At 37.3% G+C, this 20,998-nt stretch overlaps 1 protein-coding gene across 6 annotated transcripts in view; it reads right to left on the reverse strand.

Annotated features, from left to right (window-relative positions):
• Positions 1 to 20,998, reverse strand: part of RIC8B (RIC8 guanine nucleotide exchange factor B) — a 104,867-nt gene that overhangs the window by 40,927 nt on the left and 42,942 nt on the right. For all 6 annotated transcript variants that reach the window (XR_006886188.1, XR_006886187.1, XR_006886186.1 and 3 more), the window contains exons 4-6: positions 14,850 to 14,944; positions 3,951 to 4,179; positions 3,109 to 3,204 (exon numbers count right to left, since the gene is read on the reverse strand). Coding sequence is in view for 3 of the 6 variants with exons in the window: in XM_046646571.1 (XP_046502527.1) it covers positions 3,109 to 3,204; positions 3,951 to 4,179; positions 14,850 to 14,944 (420 nt within the window). In the remaining 3 variants the exon portion in view is untranslated. The remainder of the gene's footprint in view (positions 1 to 3,108; positions 3,205 to 3,950; positions 4,180 to 14,849; positions 14,945 to 20,998) is intronic.

The following is a 20,998-nucleotide window of genomic DNA, read 5'->3' on the forward strand; positions in this document are numbered from 1 at the left end:
ACACAAAAACTTTGTTAGCTATGTTTGGGATTCCTTAAAACAAGTTTTTTAAAGTGAAATTTTGTTGTTTTTATTGATATATATCACTCCCCGACAAACTGCATATGTACAGACCCTTTCTATTTCCCCCTAAATACTACCTTCCAACTAATTTTTTTTCTTTGACAAATCTTGTCCAGTTCCTCTTTCAAACCCACAGAATCCTCATCTCTTCTATAAGCCTCTCCAGACTAATCCAACCTGGGTCAGTAATTTCTACCATCTGTTCTCTTTCTACCTGCCCAAATATAGAATAGTCAAAACCAATTTTCTTTGGCATGCATGAATTGGATTTAATCAGGTATCAACTACAGGACATAATTAATTAGCCACGATTCCCTTTACATTATTATCAAAGCTAATCATTTGTTACTTTAAGTCCTGCTTTTCTTTTTTTTTTTTTTGAGGAAGATTAGCCCTGAGCTAACATCTGCTGCCAATCCTCCTCTTTTTGCTGAGGAAGACTGGCCCTGAGCTAAAATCTGTGCCCATTTTTGTCTACTTTATATGTGGGACACCTGCCACAGCATGGCTTGATAAGTGGTGCATAGATCTGCACCCAAGATCTGAACTGGTGAACCCTGGGCCACCAAAGTGGAATGTGCAAACTTAACCGCTGCACCACCGGGCTGGCCCCATAAGCTCTGCTTTTCTTGATCATCATGGTCTACAGCGCATCCTTCTCAGAAGGAAAGTTGATTTTTGAATTGTGTCTTGTATCTTTAGTTATGTTTTACTTGTTACGTCTCATCTCTTTATCTATACTATAGTGTTTCTTTGAGGATAAGGAGTGGGTCTCATAATCTTTTGAATATACATAATGAGTAGCCCAACGTCTTCATATAAAGAAGCTGTTTAACAAGTAAGTTTTTTTGGCTCTCCAGGTTAGAGATAGCAAAATCTAAACAGTTTAGTGGAAACTGGATCTTCTATGTGAAAAAGCTAAAATACAGAAAACAAAGAGTATTTTCATTTATTATTCTTCACCAAGTCTTCCTAGTCATGGTAGAATGTCTTAAAATAATCAAACTTGGAAATGACATTAATTCATTAATTAACTAGTTTATTTTGCTTAAATGATTGCTTATGCTTTCATGGTGCTTCTCTCTTCTTCCAATAGACTGTAAACTCCTCAAAGATAGAGTCCCTACTTTCTAATGTCCCCTTATCAGCATTATCTATTAATGTGCTCTACACATAGTGAAGTGCTTACTAAAGCTTGACCACAGAGGGGAAAAAAGAACCTGGTTCATTTATTAGAGGAAATTCTATATGGCAGTAAATAAACAACAGGGTCAATGGTAGTACCATGTATTGAAATGTGGAAAGAAGAGGAAGAAAGAGGGTGGGGGATGGGAAATCAAGAGATTAGTTTGAGATATGTTAAACTTAAGATACCTCCTACATCCCAGGAGAAGAGATGAGTATGCAGTTTGTTATGTGTCTGAAGCTTAGGGGACAGATCAGGGCTGGAGATAGAAATTTGGGAGTCATGTGCCTACAGATGATTTTCCAAACCATGACCGCTGAATGAGATCACCAAGGGAGTGGAAATGGAGACAAAGACAATATTGCCTTGGGGCACTGCAAAGAAGAGGTTCCCTATTGTGTCCTAGAAACCAAGTAAAGAAAATATTTCAAAAAGGAGGGAGTACTCAATTACATCAAAATGCTATTGGAGAATTAAAAAGAAAGATTTGAGAACTATTAGATTGGGCAATATTGGGTTGATGACTTTTGATAAACACCTTTGCAATGGGGTAGAAAGCATGAAAGCCTCATTTCAGTGGGTTCAGGAGAGAATCAAAGATGAGTAAAAAGAACAGAGAGGGTGAGTATAGGAAATTCTTCTGAGGAACAGTGCATAAAGAAGAGCAGAGAAATGGGGAGGCAGATTAAGAAGTGGGATTAAGGGAAGGTTTTTTTGTTTTTAAGATGGAAGATGTGTTTGGGTGTGGACAGAAATGATCCAATACGTTAAAAAAAAAAAAAAAAAGATTAACCTAAGAAGAAAGAGAGGAAATAAATGCAGGAGCAAAGTTCTTGGTGAGAGGGAAAGGGATCCAGGATACGAGTGCAGAGGCTGGCCACAGAAGGAAGCAGGGACAATTCATCCATTGTGATAGAAAGGAGACAAAGGATATGGCGGTACGGATGCAGACAGACACTAGATGCAGTGGTGGAAAAATGATTTCTTACCATGAATTCTGTTACCATCCTGCTCCAAACTTCATCACCAGCTCTCTTTTGGGCTGGTCTCCTCACGTCTCCTCACACTCCTCTAGTCTATCCTACAAACAGCAGCCAGAGTATCTTTAAATATAGATGAGGTCCCATCTCTTCTCTTCTCAAAACTGTCCAATGCTTTCCAATCTCATTTAGAAGAGAATCAAAAGTCCGACACAACCTTCTGTTATTTGGTTCTAGCTTACATCTTTTACTCCATCCACCTCTCTGCCCCCTTGTGTATTGTTGTCTAGCCTTCTTGTTTTTCCTTAAGCATACCAAAGCATCCTCTCATCTCAGGGACTTTGAACTTATTCTCTCTGGTATTTTCCTGTTCCAGAATATTCTAAGAGAATATCCTCTTCCAGACATTCTCAGAGATCCTTTTTGTATTTATCCAAGTTTCTGCTCAAATGTCACTTCCTCAGAGAGGCCTTCCCGTATCACCCTAAGTCTCCTCTTCTCCTTCTCCTGTATCTTTCTTCAGAACACTTACCACCACTTGCCATTACATCATATATTTGTTTACTTTTTGTCCCCCAACTATAAGGTAAACTCCACAAGGCAAAGACTTCATCTGCCTTTCAAAGCTTAGAACAATGCTTACAACACAGAACATCGTAGATCTCAATAAGCATTTGCTGAATTAATGAATGAATAACAAAAAAGTATACAGGATCCACTTATTTCTGGACTAGGAAGATTTCAAAGATTAAAACTAACTTTTCTGAGTTTCTGAATTTCTCACAGAAAACCCTATGAAAGAATTCAACTGATTAATTCTATGTTAAAAAAACACATAAGAAGATTAACTTTAAGATGTAATAGACATTAAGCAGTTACCTGATCTTTGAGAAATTTTCTGATGTTTCGATGGGCTCGAGAACATTCTGTTAATAAGCTGAGAACTGGAGTTAGACCTTCTCTATAGCTGCTTCCCTATAAAGAAAATCATACATGCTACATTAGTTTAATTTCTAACAGTATTACTTTGTTCCATATAACTGAGCATAACTCCTTTTTTTAAGGGGGAGACAATATTTTGTTACCAAAACTTTACAAACTATTTTAAAAATTATTTCCCCAACAATATTTCCATTTCATCAGTGAACTTTTCATGTTTACTAATGCCCATTTTTATCCTTCCTGGATTTTCCTAGATTTTGTAGGGTCCTCACTGGCTCAGCCAATGGGCTTAAATGAGGCAAAGGTTTTGATGACCCACCCATACTACCTTGCTGCCTTTTAATATAGTTATCTGACAAAGGAAGTGACAGATGAGAGAAGATAAGCATCTCACGACAAATGGAGAGTTGATGATTTTTTTTTAAAAAGATGTCTTTTAGGCATTATAGAATGTATTTATCATCAAGCTTTTTTAGGGGCATAATTTTTACTCCTAGGACTTAGAAAATACCTACGTGGAAAACTAATTAATTTTTCCTTGGCACCAGTCAGAATTTTGGTGTTGCATCAACACAATTTTCAGCTTTAAAAAATAAACTCACTTGGTTTCAGTAATTTATCATATATTGTAATAAAATGCATTCCAGAGAACAATTATGTAAGATGTCAGCTATAAAAAAAGCTTAGATTTAAAAATTATATCCTGTGATGTCTGCATGTATGGCACATTTACGTTCTTTAGAAGCATTTTCCCAAGACCTCCATTTTATCAGCCTTACCTTGTCTATTCTCTTCTCCATAAAATTGAGTAAAACATGAATGGCCTCCATATTCATACCACTGTATACCATGGTATTGTTTTTCAAAACTGTTTCTTTCTCAGCTGTTTTATCACTGGGCAGTTCATCTAAAGTCGTTGCCTCTTGGGCTGTTTCTTCATGGGTTAATGGACAAATGAGAACATCCAAACAAGAGACTGGAACATTGCTTAAAAGGTTGACTGCATTGCTGAAAAGCAATTTAAAAATACAATATTTTAATTTGACTGAATAGTCCTTTAAAATGCGAACATAATTGTAAGTTGAGAAGTGACTTTTAGGAATCAATTAAAATTTTTCTTTTTCAAAATGAGCCTTTAATATTACTTAGCATTTATTGACTAAGAAACAGAAAATAAAGAGAACTGTTTCAAATACATATATGATAAATTAGAAAGAACAGATGTTAAATGGACACACAATCACATGATGTCATGTCACTCTCTGAAATGCTAAAATAGGAATTAGTAAGCTTTAACACGAGCTCTTTAATTTTATTATGACACAATGCTAGCTTTGCATTTTTTCCTTGGGGTTTTAAATCCTTTTGTGAAGCCACTGGTGTTTTATTATTCCTTAGATTACAACATAAAGCATTTGAGAAGCTGTATATAAGCAGCTTATCACAGAGGCAACAATATTAAAAACCAAATATTGTAGGATTAAGTTTTGTTCTTTTTAGATGTAGAAAATACAATTTTTAGATCATCCCATTTTTTGTAAGACATTTGTAGAAAATGGGTAATGTGCTTTTTCTCCCTCTCTCATCATCAAGTATTTTTAAAAGAGGCCAACGTAGCAATTTCGAATCTCTATTCCCAAGGCCTTCTTGCTATGTATTAATGAATACACGAGCCAGGGATGCACACCAGCAGGGGGAACCCAAACCTTGTATTTCTGGTATTCTCTAAAAATCTGGTTCTGTTGCTCAGTGTATAAGAGATTAAAATGACACTAATCATTTAAAAATTAGACATGTTCTCAATTAATATATTTTCCTTCATGCATTATTTCATATTATTTCACCTAAAAGGAGAGGGGGTGTTCTCTGCTAACTGGATCTTACAAGCCTGTGCCTCAGAACTTCCTGATAAACAACAATGGAAAGACAGGCATTACATTTCCTAGTGACAGAGAAGCAGATCTAAAAATAACCACATCCTGACTAAAAATAAACTCGTCCAAATGCAATTTAAAAGTCTAACCACTTGGGAACCAAGTTCAGGGCTTAATCTATCTGATGCTGTCTTAATTTAGACCATAGTAGTTCATTTTATTTTAGATTATAATGACACCCTAAAAAATAAAACAAAATAAACAACAACAAAACAGAAATAAAATACAAAATTTTTTCTTCCCTTTACCGTGAAGTATGGTTCCATTTCCCCAAGAATGAACATTTCCTTTCTTTCTTTTCATATTATGGGGAAAAAAATTCATAAGAAATCAGTTTAAAAATGAGACAGTGCAGAACGAGTGGTACTGTAAAGGGTATCAAAAAATCTGAACCAAGAACAAAAGTAATTTAACAAGTCCTATAAATGAATGGTTCCTCGTAAAATACAAGCTATCTGGTTGTCCCCACTAAAAATCTACTACTGCTACTGCTGCTGCTGTAACTACTATTACTGTTGAACAAGCTTCCTAATTTTGGTTATTTGTAAATAGTCACAATTGGTCCAAATATAATGCTTTTCCCACAAACTTTCGTTTTAAAATTTTTGCAAACATCTGTAGTTCCTTATCCAGAGTTAAAAATGTTCTGCTTCTGACTTAAGCATTTGGAAACTGTTATCAAATATCATAGATTCACTGGGGTTAAAAGAAAAAAAAACTAAAGAATTCTACCTTAGAATTACTTTCTAAAACTGTATAAGCCATTGTGAAACGTTAGGACTTTTTTTCAACACACAGGGCAATAGGCTCTGGAGTCCATTGATAGTCTGATTCTCAGAATCTACCAGAGAGACCACACTGAAAAGTTTAAGACAATGCATTTCATTACAAAGGAATGTTTCCCTTTAAATTCATTTAAAATAAGCAGTTTCAAGGAATTCAGTAAATTTAAGAAACCAAATGTAGAGTTTGATTCAACAAATATTTGGAGGTTTTAGGCTTTTCAGGAAAAGTTCCCATTTTCTCGTTTCTTATTAAACAACTGGGTTCCCAAACAACTACAAAATTAATTTTCTGGCTCACTGTGTTTGAGCTATTCTTTTTAAGTAAGGAAGGCCAGCTTTTTGAGCTCTGTCACTTCTCTGACAGTTTTATTTGTGGTAGAAGAGTGTATGAAATTCTCCAGCTACCAGGAAGTCAGTGACTATGCACAGATCCGCACAATGGTGTTTGCATTCCTACTCCAGGGGGTAGAAATACTGTGTATATTACTCTCCCCTTTTCAGCTTCCTAGAGATCATTAATCACTGGGACATGACATCCTCCTACTCATGCTCCCAGCCCCCTCCTGATATGCAGATTCAAAAACAAGGCCTATTTAGAGCTCCTTAATGCCCTGATTAAAGCCTTGTTGGTTGTGGGAGAGGGAAGGCAATCTAAAACCCACTCCTGTATCAATCACTGGACTAAACATAATTTAATACCAAATGACATTGAGGAGCATGATAATAGTACATGCAGACCTACAACTGTTAACAAATCTTCCAGGTCAAATGTATTTTCTGTATATTTGGGGTTCACATATCTTTTTTCATGGCTGGAAAATCTACTTAAATGAACCTTTACACCTCCAAAAGATTTTCAGATGTAAATACCTAACTTTAACTCAGTTCAGTAATTATTTATTAATTACTTATCCCAGGCATTGTTTTAGGAAGGTATTATGAAGAAAACAGAGACAAATCCCTGCCTTTATAGAGCTTATTTTCCAGCATGGAGAGAACAGTCAGTGAAAAGTAAACAAAACAAAAAGTTAATTGAATAGCATGCTAGAAGGTGATAAGGAGTCTGGAGGGAAAACCCAGGAGGGTAAGACAGTACATTTGGCTTGGGATTTTGAATAGGGAGGTTAGGGCAGACCTCACTGAGATGCTGTCATTTAAGCAAAAACTCGAAGGAAGTTAGAGTGAACCATGTGACTATCTGGGGAAAGAGCATTCCAGGAAGAAGAGCAAAGGCCCCAGGGCAGGAGCAGTGGCATGTTTGAAGAAATGCAAAGAGGCTGGTGTGGCTGAACCACCATACACAGGGAGAGGAGTAGGATAGGAGATCATACAGGTATGGGGAGGCCAGAGTAGTCTTGCAGGCTATTACAGCTTTAGTTTTGTTCTGAGTGAAATGGGGAGCCATTGCAGAATTTTGCATGGTGATAAATACTCTATCTTAAAAGGGTCACTCTGGCTACTGCAGTGAGAACAGTTGTTAGCACAACAAAGGAGGAGGATGAGTTAGGGTGTTACTATAATAATTCAGGTGAGGTGAACAGGGTGCTAACAGTGAACTGGTTAGATTTTGAAGGACTTCCTTACATGCTAATTGTAGAGTGTGAGAATCCAAGGTTCTAGCCTTAGCAAGTGGAAAGCTGGAGTTGCCATCAACTGAAATGGGAAACACAGCAGGTGAAGTAGCTTTTTAGAGGAAGATAAAGAGTTTAATTTTGGATATGTTAAGTTTGGGACGTCTATTAGATGTTAGTAGGACGTTAGTACGAGTGTGGAGTTCAGGGAGGGAGATCTGGATTAGAGATATAAACTGAGGAGTCAGCAGCATGTAGGTGGTATTCAAAGACAGAAAACTGAATTAGATCAGTAAGAGAATGAGTGTGAACTGAAAGACTACGAGGGCTGAGCCTGGAGCACTCCATTGTCCAGAGGCCGCGGAGTAGAGGAAGAAATTATAACTAGTGAGGTGGGAGGAAAATTAAGATAGTACGGTATCTTTGAAGAAAGTATATAAGTAAGAATGGAGTGATCGCTTTGTCAAATGAAGTGGACAGATCAAGTAAGATGACAACTGAGGATGTCCACTGGATTTAGCAACACAGAAGTCACTAGTGACCTTAATAATTGCCATTCTGGTGGAGTAGTGAGACTAAAACCTTAGTAGAGAGAATAGGAGAAGAATCAGTCAACACTGAGAGGAGTTTTGCTGCAAAAGGCGAGAGAGATTGGAGCAGAAGCAGGTAGGGAAGTGTCAAGAAAACTCTGGATAAATTATGGATGGAAAGACCCCTGAATGCTACGCTCAGCAAAGTCTATCTTTTTAATCCACAGTGATCTGGTCATTGTTCTCTAAATGTGCCAGAGACATATTCTCATGTCTGTATTTGTCCATGTTTTTTCTTGCTTAGAACATTCTCATCAAGACTACCTCAAGGGGCCAGCCTGGTGGCACAGCAGTTAAGTGCGCACGTTTCGCTTTGATGGCCCAGGGTTCACCAGTTCGGATCCCAGGTGTGGACACGACACCGCTTGGCAAGCCATGCTGTGGTAGGCGTCCCACATAGAAAGCAGAGGAAGATGGGCACGGATGTTAACTCAGGGCCAGCTTCCTCAGCAAAAAGAGGAGGACTGGCAGCAGTTAGCTCAGAGCTAATCTTCCTCAAAAAAAAAAAAAAAAAAACCTACCTCAAACCTCACTTCACTCTCAACAGATATTTACTATGCCCTCTGCTAGGCATTAAGTATACAAAAATAAATAAAATATACTCCTCAGGGCTGGCCTGATGGCACAGTGGTTAAGTTTGTGCACTCTACTTCGGTGACCTGGGGTTCGTGGGTTCAGATCCTGGGCCTGGACCTACACACTGCTCATCAAGCCATGCTGTGGTGGTGTCCCACATACAAAACAGAGGAAGACTGGCACAGATGCTAGCACGGGGACAATCTTCCTCAAGCAAAAGGAGGAAGATTGGCAACACATGTTAGCTCAGGGACAATCTTCCTCACCAAAAAAAATAAGTAAATAATAATAATACACACACACACACACACACACACACTTCTTTTCCTAAGAGAAGGCAGCATAACATAACTTGTAGAGCAATGGTTTGAATTCTAGATTGTCTCAGTAAAAGAGTGCCATGGGCAAATTACAGGACCTCTTCTAGGCCCTGGTGTCCTTATCTCTAAAGTAAAGGGAAATAAATTTATCCCACTAGGTTGATGTGAGGATTAAAAGAAAAAACGCATGCAAAGTACTCTGCCCAGTACATAGTAAATGGCAACTATTAAGGAGCTTTTGAACAGTAGACATATTGCACTATAGGAGGGAATGGGAAAAATTTGGAGGAAGGAGAGAATATGCTATCTGTGGGGAACTGAAAACAGGTCCCTAAGTCTAAAGCAAAGGACAAGGCCTCTAAAGGAGGGGACTTAGTAGGCAACAAGACCAGAAAGGTGTGTGTATGTGTGTGTGGAGTCGAGTGGGGGAGATCGTAAGGGGACTGTCACAGTGAGATGGACATTATGGCCAGATAGGTTACTGATGACCTGAAACCAGAGTTGTCCTGGAAAAAGAGTAGGTGCAGAAGCCAGACAAATATAGATTTCTCAGATGAAGCTGCAGATCATTAATAAATGCAGAGTGACAAAAGAAGATTGCTCTTAATCATAAAGACAGAGGGGAGCCATGGGAAGATTCTAAGCAGAGATTTGCTTACTGAGAAACGATTGCATGCAGTGGAGAGGATGGGCCAATCTGTCAAGTTAGGTAAAACTTTCCCACAGGACTGAGCAGCCTGAGTTTAGAAGTGGAGAAGGAAAGTGGTCTGACAGATCTGGGGTCAGGTGTTTGAAGACTGGCAGGACGTGACAATGAGGGTGTGGAGAGAGGCTGAAATGATGAATCAGTGCTTTAGAATAGAGAGGGAAGAAAGTAAACCTATAATGGGGCTTATCGATAGGAGAAAAAGGAATCGGGAGGGGACCAGAGGTCTGGACGAGGATGAAGAACAGGTATAGTATAAGTGAGGAAGACTTTCCTCGTCATGCTAGACCACAGTGAGCTTGTCCTTCAGATTCTATTAGCAATTAGTATTTGGATAATTAATTCACTGGGAAACTATTAAAAAACTATCTTGTGATATCTCTTCTATTCTTATCTTGAATTGTTATTTAACTTTTCATAATATTTATGTCTTGTCTCTCCAGTTAGACTCTATCTTCCTCCAGAGTATGTACCGTGGAGTCCTTCGTGGACTTAGCATGGTGCTTAGCTATACAAATCTTCCTTAACTTACGATAGGGTTATATCCCAAAGAAAGATGATGAAAATATTGTAGGTCAAAAATGCATTTAATACACCTAACCTACTGAACATCACAGCTTACCCTAGCCTGCCTTAAATGTGCTCAGAACAGTTACATCAACCTACAGTTGGGTAAAACCATCTAACAGAAAGCTCATTTTCTAATAAAGTATTGAATATCTTGTGTAGTTTATTGAATACTGTACTGAAAGTGAAAAACAGAATGGTTGTAAGTGTATCGGTTGTTCACCCTCATGATGGTGTGGCTGTGGCTCGCTGCCGCTGCCCAGCATCACCAGAGAATATCCCACCACAGATTGCTAGCTAGGAAAAGATCAAAATTCAAATTTCAAAGGATGGTTTCTAATGAGTGATTAGTGCTTTCCCACCATTGTAAAGTTGAAAAATCATAAGTTGAACCATCATAAATTGGGGACTATCTATAGTTCAGAAAATATCTGTTCACCTAGATAACTGCTATTCACAGTGAGAATCAGGTTAAAGAGCTAAGAGCTTTAATAATAACACAACAAAAAATAAACCCACCTTTCCCCAATCTCTCCAAAGTGAACTCTCCTTTTTCTGTCCACTATGTAAACTTGTTCATGTCTGACACAACACTCACTGAAACAACTGCACTTACTTACTTAGAAGTCTGTTTTATCCCCTAGTTGGTGAGCCCAGGAGAACACAGATCACATTGTATTCATCTTTGTTGCCTTATAGCTCAACACAGTGCCTAACACATAGTAAGTGCTCAGTTAACAGAAACCAAAATGAAATCATCCAATTTTCAAACATTAAGTCTGCCACATGTAAGACATTATGCTTAGCTAACACTATGGTGGTAATCATTTTTCAATGTGTAAGTGTATCAAATCAGCACGGTGTACACCTTAAACTTAAACAATGTTATATGTCAATTATGTCTCAATAAAGCTGAAAAAAAAGGCATTATGCTTAGAATTGTAATGAGGTATCATTAGATACTAAACTGTCCCCTTCAATATGTAAGAAAATGAATTGGTCTAAATAAAGAAACATCAACCAAAAAAAGCAGAGAGGTAAGTACTTTTTAAAGACTCACTGGCTCTTTTGGATGCCAAAAAAAGGGGGGGAAGAGAAAAAAAAAAGCTTTATAGATGCCAATGTGCTAAGTGAAAGAAATGAGATTGAGAGACTACAAGAAATTAAATAAGATTTATTCCTGCCCTCTCCTCTCCAGCGTATAGGCCATCCCCATCTTCACCCTTCTCCAAAATAAAACAAAGCCACAACCACATCCAGATGCAACTTTTGGCTAAGTGTTTACGCATAAGATTATTGATTATGGACAAGAGGGCTGAAAATACTTTCAGGCAGATAATAGAGACAAACAGCATTAGGATGTCCTTTACTGTAGCAAAAAAGGTGGATCATGCTAACAATTTACTTGTTACCATAAGAATAGACAAAAGGAAATGAAAGAGAACAAATAAATTTTTAAAACTATCTAAGATACTGATTAGTGGAAATAAAGGTCAAGGTCAGCTGTCTTTGTGAGCTAACTCATTTTATCTTTATGTCCATATCCGCTTGATTTCTCTGGGGGGGCAAAAAAAAGGCACTGTCTTACGGAGACAACATATGAGAAAAAGCTGCTGCCGGGCCAGTCTTATACTCACATGTCTCCTACAGCACTTTAATAGGCTCTCGACAAGCATGTATCCTAGAATCCATCTGGCTTGAGAAAAACTCAGATTAACAGAAAACAGATTTTGCTACACAATCATAGGATATACATAGAAATAAGTTCCTAAACAAATATCAAAATCAAGAAACAACTTTTAAAGAGAGATTTGGAACTAAATATTGGATCTAAAAGCCAATATGCTTATTATAATAGTAACAGAAGTAGCAGTGAGTGGCAGCTCCCCTGTTTACTGAGAGCTCACTCTGTGCCAGAGACAGAGTGCTGTATTCATTTTTCATTTAATCATGATTATAACCCTTTGAGTTTGATGATAATACAAAACTGTACACTATACTATCTAGGTTCACCTATTTCATTACATTTTTCCTTAAAACAAATCAAAGTGTCCAAAGAAAAGGGCAAAAAAACAAACTTAGAAAACAACTTAAAAAAAATGGAATGGGATGTTACTATGAAACACTCTGCTTTTTTTTTAAACTTATACTTTAAACACACACACACAAACTGCTCAAGGTCACTACAAATGAGCAGAAATTAGTAGTTATTACAATTCTAGTAAGGTTCCTAAAATAGCCCTTTGAGGTTGGGGCAGTTTTCTCTGTATTTAAATGGATTAGCCTAGAGTCATGATTGCTCAAATGATACTAATCACTTTAATTCTGATTAAAGGGACATGCAAGGCCATTCCGGATAAACTGTCAAGTCAGCAGCAACCTCAATCTCCCAGGAAAGCCTTTGCGAAATACTCGTAAATCCTGGCTGGGGCACTAGGGATAGTCCTTATTTATGGTGTAGCTAACAGATATTTTATCAAAGTAACTTTTAAGATAAAAGCAAATTTAAAGAAAAATATCTTTAAAATTTATTTAAGAAAAATGAATATTTAAAGCAAATATCATCAGAAAGGAAAATAAATCTGACGACTTTTAAAAAAATCTTCTTTTTAAGGGGCCGGCTCAGTAGTGCAGCGGTTAAGTTCGCACAGGACACGGCACCGCTCAGCAAGCCATGCTGTGGTAGGCATCCGAGATAGAAAGTAGAGGAGGATGGGCACGGATGTTAGCTCAGGGCCAGCCTTCCTCAGCAAAAAGAGGAGGATTGGCACCAGATGTTAGCTCAGGGCTAATCTTCCTCAAAAAAAAAAATCTTATTTTTAAAACATCTATATAGTTTTGCTCTCTTTTGACAAATGCTGGCTTAAAATATTACATTCATTCTTCACAGAAATCCTTAACAATGTTTTTGTGACTAGTGTAACAATTCCTGTCAAAACGCTTTCTCCTCACATTCTTATATGAATGCTATTTAACTTGTGATATCTGATTTCCAAAAAAAAAAATATATGAATTTACTCCTAGGCTTATAAACCCATTTTCTTTTAGTTTTAGTACCTAGATTTCTACTGTCTCTTGATTATGAGAGAAATTACAGTACATCAAAATGCTTAATAAAATCTTTTTAGAGCATATGATTTATTGCAGTTACTCTGATTATTTTTTAAAGGCACAGTCTCAAGAAAATGAAAGGAACTTTTGATCTGTAGCTGCAGAAAAAAATCATACATTTTAATTGTGAAGAAAACAATCTTTTGAAGGCTTGTAGGTGAGAATACATAAAGGCAACCTACCAACAAACTCAGTGCAATATCAAATAATAAATAGCTGATCATAACTAAAATAACATGGATTTGATGGAAAAATAACAATTAAGGGTAAGTTTCATTTTACACTCTGTTTGTGCTTCTATAAAGTTTTATTTAAGCCATATTTTGGAAAACAGAATACTGTAAACGTCCTAAAGGTAATTTCTACTATTAAGAGAACCCAATTTTAAATTTATTTGTAAAGCAAAGTTAATGCCAGAGTTCTTTGCAGATTTGAACTGTTTAAAATACCATTTGTATTCTTACAGACTCAAGCACCCTAAGCAGTCTCATATTAAAGTCAAAAGTGTTGTTATTGCAAATCCGACACAGAATAAAAGTAAGAGAACTAGAAAAATGCATTAATACTTACTCAGTTCTCAGAGAATAGTACATTTTAACAGCAGTCCATCAATAGCTCTAACAGGCAAGTCACAAAACTTGAACCATTTTTCATACGGTAATACTTGAGACTGTGACCCAACTCTTATAACTTAAAAAAATTTAATTTATAGTGCTTAAGATACACTTTTTGAGGGCTGGCCCAGTGGTGTAGTGGTTAGGTTCATTCGCTCTGTTTCGGCAGCCCAGAGTTTGCTGGGGATCCTGGGCGTGGACCTACACACCACTTATAAGGCCTTGTTGTGGCGGCATCCCACATACAAAACAGAGGAAGACTGGCACAGATGTTAGCTCAGCAACAATCATCCTCAAGCAAAAAGAGGAAGATTGGTAACAGATATTAGCTCAGGGACAATCTTCCTCACCAAAAAAAAAAAAAGAAAAAGATACACTTTTTGGTAAATACTCTTACAACGAAATTAGTGAGAGTATTAGTTTAAGTGTAGTAATTAAAAGCAGGGTTCAAATCCAAGCTCTTTCACTTATTAGGCCTATGTGACCTCTGAGAAATTGCTTGATCTTTCTATGCCTCAGTTTCATCATCTACTGAAAGGGAAAAATAGTGGTATTTACCTCCTAAGGTTGGTGTGATGATTAAAAGAAGTTAATCTTTATAAAGCACTTAGCATAATGTTACACACAGTATTTAATAACTGAGTGCTATTATTATTATTGTGTTCTGGGCTTTACTGCTGAATACAACAAATGCCAAATTTACTTGTCTTGTTGGGGCTCAATATAACAAAGTCAAGGGGACAGAATGAAAATTTCTCTTCAGGGTATAGTAATGATTTCTGATTTATCTGATTTACTGTAATACTTTCACTTTCTTACGCTTGTAACAATTAAAGTCAGATGCATAAAAACAATAAGAACTGATGATATCCTTCACTGAGATATCAATACAGAAGTTACCTACCTGTGCAGCTCCTCTGTTTTGTCTTCGGTTGGACCTACGATTAGTAAACAATGGCGAAGGACAGCTGCCATGACACGGAACTGATGAGAATCACTCTACGGCAAATAAAAAAGAGGAGAGGAAAAATTGGGGATTGAATACCTCAGTGAAGGAGTCTGGTGCATTACCACTTCCTGGGAGTCATCTCATGGCCCTTCTGCCTTCCCAAACAGTCATTCTTATCCCATGCATGGTAGAAGTCAGGATATTCTAGCAAGAATTCCCAAGGCAGTATTAAGCAACAGTCATTCTCTCATATGTACAGCTACGACCACCTCCGGAAACGGCTGAAACCAGACGTTGTGGATCCAGCCACTCCCTTACGGCACATCAGGCAAAGAGAGGCAGGATCAGCAGCCATGTGTCTAGACTCTGCTTCACCTTAAGCTGCGACTCAAACAGGGATCTTCTCCACTTTTACAAAGTCTAGACTCTTGTGTTTGATAGTATACTGTTCCAGTTTACTAACCACTATAAAAGTTCCAACAGATGTAATATTATCAGATATTTTAAGAGTGGGTTGCACATCCATAATAAAAATGTCTCATCTCTTAACTTTCAAAAGTAATGGATTAAAATCTATAATCTATCAACTTCATTTTAACCAATCTTCTTAATCTCCTAGTTCCCCCAGAGCTACCAGCAAGTGATAAAAACAACTGATCTGAGTTTAACCTCCTGTGTTTCCAGTGTTTACTCATTGGCAGTGGTATTAAAGACACAGAGAGAGTCAGAGTGGAAGAAGGCAAACAGTTGGAAATAAACTAAGCTCTGAACAATCATTTGCTTTACCTCCTCATTTTTAGTGAGATCTTGGGCCACTACAATTTCTTTAATCATTTGCCTCAATAGCATCTCTCCTTCTAGATTTTTAGTAATTAAGAAGACATATGAAATTAGTGATAATTATGAGACCGTGGATATGCTACACTTGAGGAAGGCTCTATTTACTTCAAAAGCTAATAAAAATTTTAAAACTTTACTATATACACATTTATTTCAAGTTGATATAAAGTGAAATATATTCACATATTATACATAGCCTATATTCATACATATAACTCAACCTTCTAGAAGATGTCTCTTATAAAATCTAACATAAAATCTAACAATAGGACACACTTTCATTACTCATAATGCAGATGACAATATTTTAAACATAGCACCATCATGTGTAGATCTGGAAGAGATGAAGGCCTCAGTGGCATAATGGAAAAAGCACTGCTCTTGAAGTCAGGAGTCTAGGTTGTGACCTTAGACAAGTCATATAGCTTCTCTGAGCCAAAGTTTCCCCACATACATCTCCACAAACATGAAACTGTTAGGGTTATAAAAAGATTAAATTAAAGAAGAGGATACACATGAAAGTGTACTTTCAACGAAACATTTGAAGGTGAGGGAGAAGAATGAGGGAGGAAGGAAATAAAAGGTAAGACTAATAGAGGTGAAATGAGTGATAAGGAAGTAACTGGGTGTTGGGGGGTCGGGGGAGAGGCAATGAAGAAGAGGGACCAGTGGAATGCCACAGACACTTAGAATGCTGTCCCACTTGCCATCCATCTTCAAATGGCTGAATCAAACTTCTCTAATATGTAAATGTGTTTTTCCTTACCTCAAATTACATGAAGCACACTGAAATGCATGTCTATCATGCGTTCTTAAGTAACCCTATCCATTACTCAACTCTTAATAAGATCATATTTTCCTTGGTTTTGAAAATTAACTGGGAATGCACTTCCTTTTAAACTAGATTTTCCTTTATTCTAGATATACAATCATTCTCTTCTCATGCTGATGTTGACAAGCCTCTTGCAAAACTATCCATTTTGGTCTTTCTATTACTTGCAACTGTAAACCAAAATCCTACTTCTTTACATCCATTTCCTCCTGTCCCAATTTTCATACCAATTCCCATGTTGTACTCCATGACTGCAATGCCCTCTTTCTACCGTAAATCCACTAAATTCTTTTTCTCTACCAAAGCAACTACTGAACTCCCTGGATTGTTTGTCTCCACTCTTGGCATCACTTATTCCTTTTCATCCTCCAGGTCTCAGCTAAAATATCTTCTCAGAGAAGCCCCTTCCTTGATCACCTTATCTAAGTAGATTCCTTCCTTCCTTATTCTCTATCACTGTATTTTATTATGATTTCTTTTATGAAATCATACTTTAGAATTCCACATTTCTTTACATACTTGCATATACATTGCTTTCTCCACTAATCTATATCCTTTACGAATTTAGAAGGCATGTGTTTAATAGGTGCTCAATAATTTTTAATGTAAATGGTAAGTAAAATATACATAAACAAAAAAGTGCCCAAATCATAGGTGTACAGCTAGATAAATTTTCATGGAACGAGCACATCCATATATAACCAACATGAAAATGATGCAATGCCAAGATTAAGAACCCCAGAATTCCAGGGCCAGCCTGGTTGCATAGTGGTTAAGTTCACACACTCCACTTCAGTGGCCCAGGGTTTGAAGGTTCAGATCCCAGGTGTACACCTACATACCACTCGTCAAACCATGCTGTGGCAGTGTCTCACATACAAAACAGAGGAAGATTGGCACAATTGTTAGCTCAGTCACAATCTTCCTCAAGCAAAAAGAGGAAGATTGGCAATGGATGTTAGCTCAGGGCCAATCTTCCTCACCAAAAAAACAAAAAGAAGCCCAGAATTCCCCTCATAGCCCTTTCGAATGACAACTTTCCACTCCTCAAGGGTAATCCTCATATCTAACATCACAGTTTAGTGATTTTTTGCTGTCACTGGACTTTATATGAATGGAATAATAAAATATAGACCCTTTTGTGTCTACTTGTGAGATTCATCCATGTTGTTGTGTGTAGTTGCGGTTTGTTCATTTTCATTGCTTGAGAGCAGTGCTATTTGAAGTGCAGTTTGCGGACTACTGCTGGCCCACACCCTATTTGCCACTGATTCCCAATGCGATGATCACAGAAGGTGTGATTTAGAAACTTTTAGAGCAGTTTGACATTCTGTGTAATATTGTTATACAAGAGTTTCATTCTGACAGCTAGGGAAAAGAATCTGGTCCTTCACCACAGTTGGGTTAAGAAAGCACTGCTGAACACAATGAATACATAACAGTTTACTTATCCACCCTGCGCTTGATGGACACTTGGATTCTTTCCAGTTTGGGGCTATACTGAAGAGTGCTGCTATGAACATACTTTTTTACATGTCATTTGGCATGCTGGGTCACAGGGCATATAGATAAGTCAAGTTTTAGAAGGTACTACCAAACAATTTCAAAGTATTTATATCAATTTATACTCCCATCAGTTGCTCTACATCCGTGCAAACACTTGATATTCAGCCTTTTTAATTTTAGTCATTCTGTGGGTGTATGGTGGTCTGGTTTTATTATGAGTTTTCCTGACAACTAATAAAGTTGAACCCCTTTTCATATATCTATTGGTCATTTGGATAGCTCTTTTGTGAAGTGCTTGTTCAAGCCTTCTGCCTATTTTCCTATTGGGTTGACTGACCTTTTTTTTTTTTTTTGAGGAAGATTAGCCCTGAGCTAACTACTGCCAATCCTCCTCTTTTTTGCTGAGGAAGACTGGCCCTGAGCTAACATCCACACTCATCTTCCTTTACTTTCTATGTGGGACGCCTACCACAGCATGGCTTGCCAAGTGGTGCCATGTCTGCACCCGGGATCCGAACCGGCGAACCCTGGGCCGCCGAGAAGCGAAGCATGTGAACTTAACTGCTGCGCCACCGGGCCGGCCCCGTGACTGACTTTATCTGTATGGATTTGTAGGATTTTTTAATGTATTCTGGATGGAGTCCTTTATTATATATATGCATTGCAAATATCTTCTCCCATTTGGTGGCCTACCTTTTTACTTTCTTCTCTCGATGAACTCATTTCAATGAAGACCAATTCGTCAATTTTTCCTTTATGGTTTGACCTTTATTTTGTCTTGTTTTAGAAATCTTTGCCTATTTAAGAAATATCTGATTTGTTTAAGATACGGTCATGAACCATATGTTGGGAAACAAGGCAAGCCTCTACAAATTTAAAAAAATTGAAATAATAACAAGCATCTTCTCAGATCATAGTGCTACAAGGCTAGAAATTAATTACAAGAAAAAAGTTGAGAAAGGCACAAAGATGTGGAGACTAAACAACACACTACTGAACAAGCAATGGATCATTGAAGAAATTAAAGAAGAAATAAAAAAATACCTGGAAACAAATGAAAATGATAGCATGCCATACCAACTCATATGGGATACAGCAAAAGCTGTATTAAGAGGAAAATTCATCGCAATACAGGCACATCTTAACAAACAAGAAAAATCCCAAATAAGCAACCTTAAAGCACACCTAACTGAACTAGAGAAAAAAGAACAAATGAAGCCCAAAGTCAGCAGAAGGAGAGAAATAATAAAAATCAGAGCAGAAATAAATACTATTGAAATGAAAAAGGCAGTAGAAAGGATCAATGAGACAAAGAGCTGGTTTTTTGAGAAGATAAATAAAATTGACAAACCACTAGCCAGACTTACAAAGAAAAAAAGGGAGAAAGCTCAAATAAACAAAATCAGAAATGAGCGAGGAGAAATAACAACAGACTCTGCAGAAATACAACAGATTATAAGAGAATACTACAAAAAACTATATGCCAACAGAATGGATAACCTAGAGGAAATGGATAAATTCTTGGACTCCTACAATCTCCCAAAGCTCACTCAAGAAGAGGCAGACAATTTGAACAGACCAATCACAAGGAAAGAGATTGAAACAGCAATCAAAAACATCCCAAAGAATAAAACCCCAGGACCAGATGGCTTTCCTGGAGAATTCTACCAAACTTTCAGAGAGGATTTAATACCTATCCTTTTCAAGCTATTCCAAAAAATTGGGGAAGATGGAACACTTCCTAACACATTCTATGAGGCTAACATCATGCTGATACCAAAACCTGACAAGGACACCACGAAAAAAGAGAACTACAGGCCAATATCACTGATGAACATAGATGCAAAAATTCTAAACAAAATTTTGGCAACCAGAATTCAGCAATTCATCAAAAGAATCATACATCAGGATCAGGTGGGATTCATACCAGGTACACAGGGATGGTTCAACATCCGCAAATCAATCAACGTAATACACCACATCAACAAACTGAGGAATAAAAACCACATGATCATCTCAATAGATGCAGAGAAGGCATTTGACAAGATCCAACAGCCATTTATGATAAAAACTCCGAACAAAATGGGCATAGAAGGAAACTACCTCAACATAATAAAGGCCATATACGACAAACCCATAGCCAACATCATACTCAGTGGGCAAAAACTGAATCCCATCCCCCTGAAAACAGGAAGGAGACAAGGATGCCCTCTATCACCACTCTTATTTAACATAGTACTGGAGGTCCTGGCCAGAGCAATCAGGCAAGAAAAAGGAATAAAAGGAATCCAAATAGGGAGGGAAGAAGTGAAACTCTCGCTGTTTGCAGACGACATGATCTTATATATAGAAAACCCCAAAGAATCCATTGGAAAACTGTTAGAAGTAATCAACAACTACAGCAAAGTTGCAGGGTATAAAATCAATTTGCATAAATCAGTAGCATTTCTACACTCCACTAATGAACCAACAGAAAAAGAACTCAAGAATACAATACCATTCACAATCGCAACAAAAAGAATAAAATACCTTGGGGTAAATTTAACTAAGGAAGTGAAGGACCTAGATAATGAAAATTACAAGGCCTTTCTGAGAGAATTGGATGACGACATAAGGAGATGGAAAGACATTCCATGTACATGAATTGGAAGAATAAACATAGTTAAAATGTCCATTCTACCTAAAGCAATCTACAGATTCAATGCCATCCCAATCAGAATCCCAATGACATTCTTTACAGAATTAGAACAAAGAATCCTAAAATTCATATGGGGCAACAAAAGACCCCGAATTTCTAAAGCAATCCTGAGAAAAAAGAACAAAACGGGAGGCATCACAATCCCTGACTTCAAAACATACTACAAAGCTACAGTAATCAAAACAGCATGGTACTGGTACAAAAACAGGTGCACAGATCAATGGAACA

The sequence above is a fragment of the Equus quagga genome, chromosome 19, assembly GCF_021613505.1.
Source record: "Equus quagga isolate Etosha38 chromosome 19, UCLA_HA_Equagga_1.0, whole genome shotgun sequence".
NCBI classification, from domain to species: Eukaryota; Metazoa; Chordata; class Mammalia; order Perissodactyla; family Equidae; genus Equus; species Equus quagga.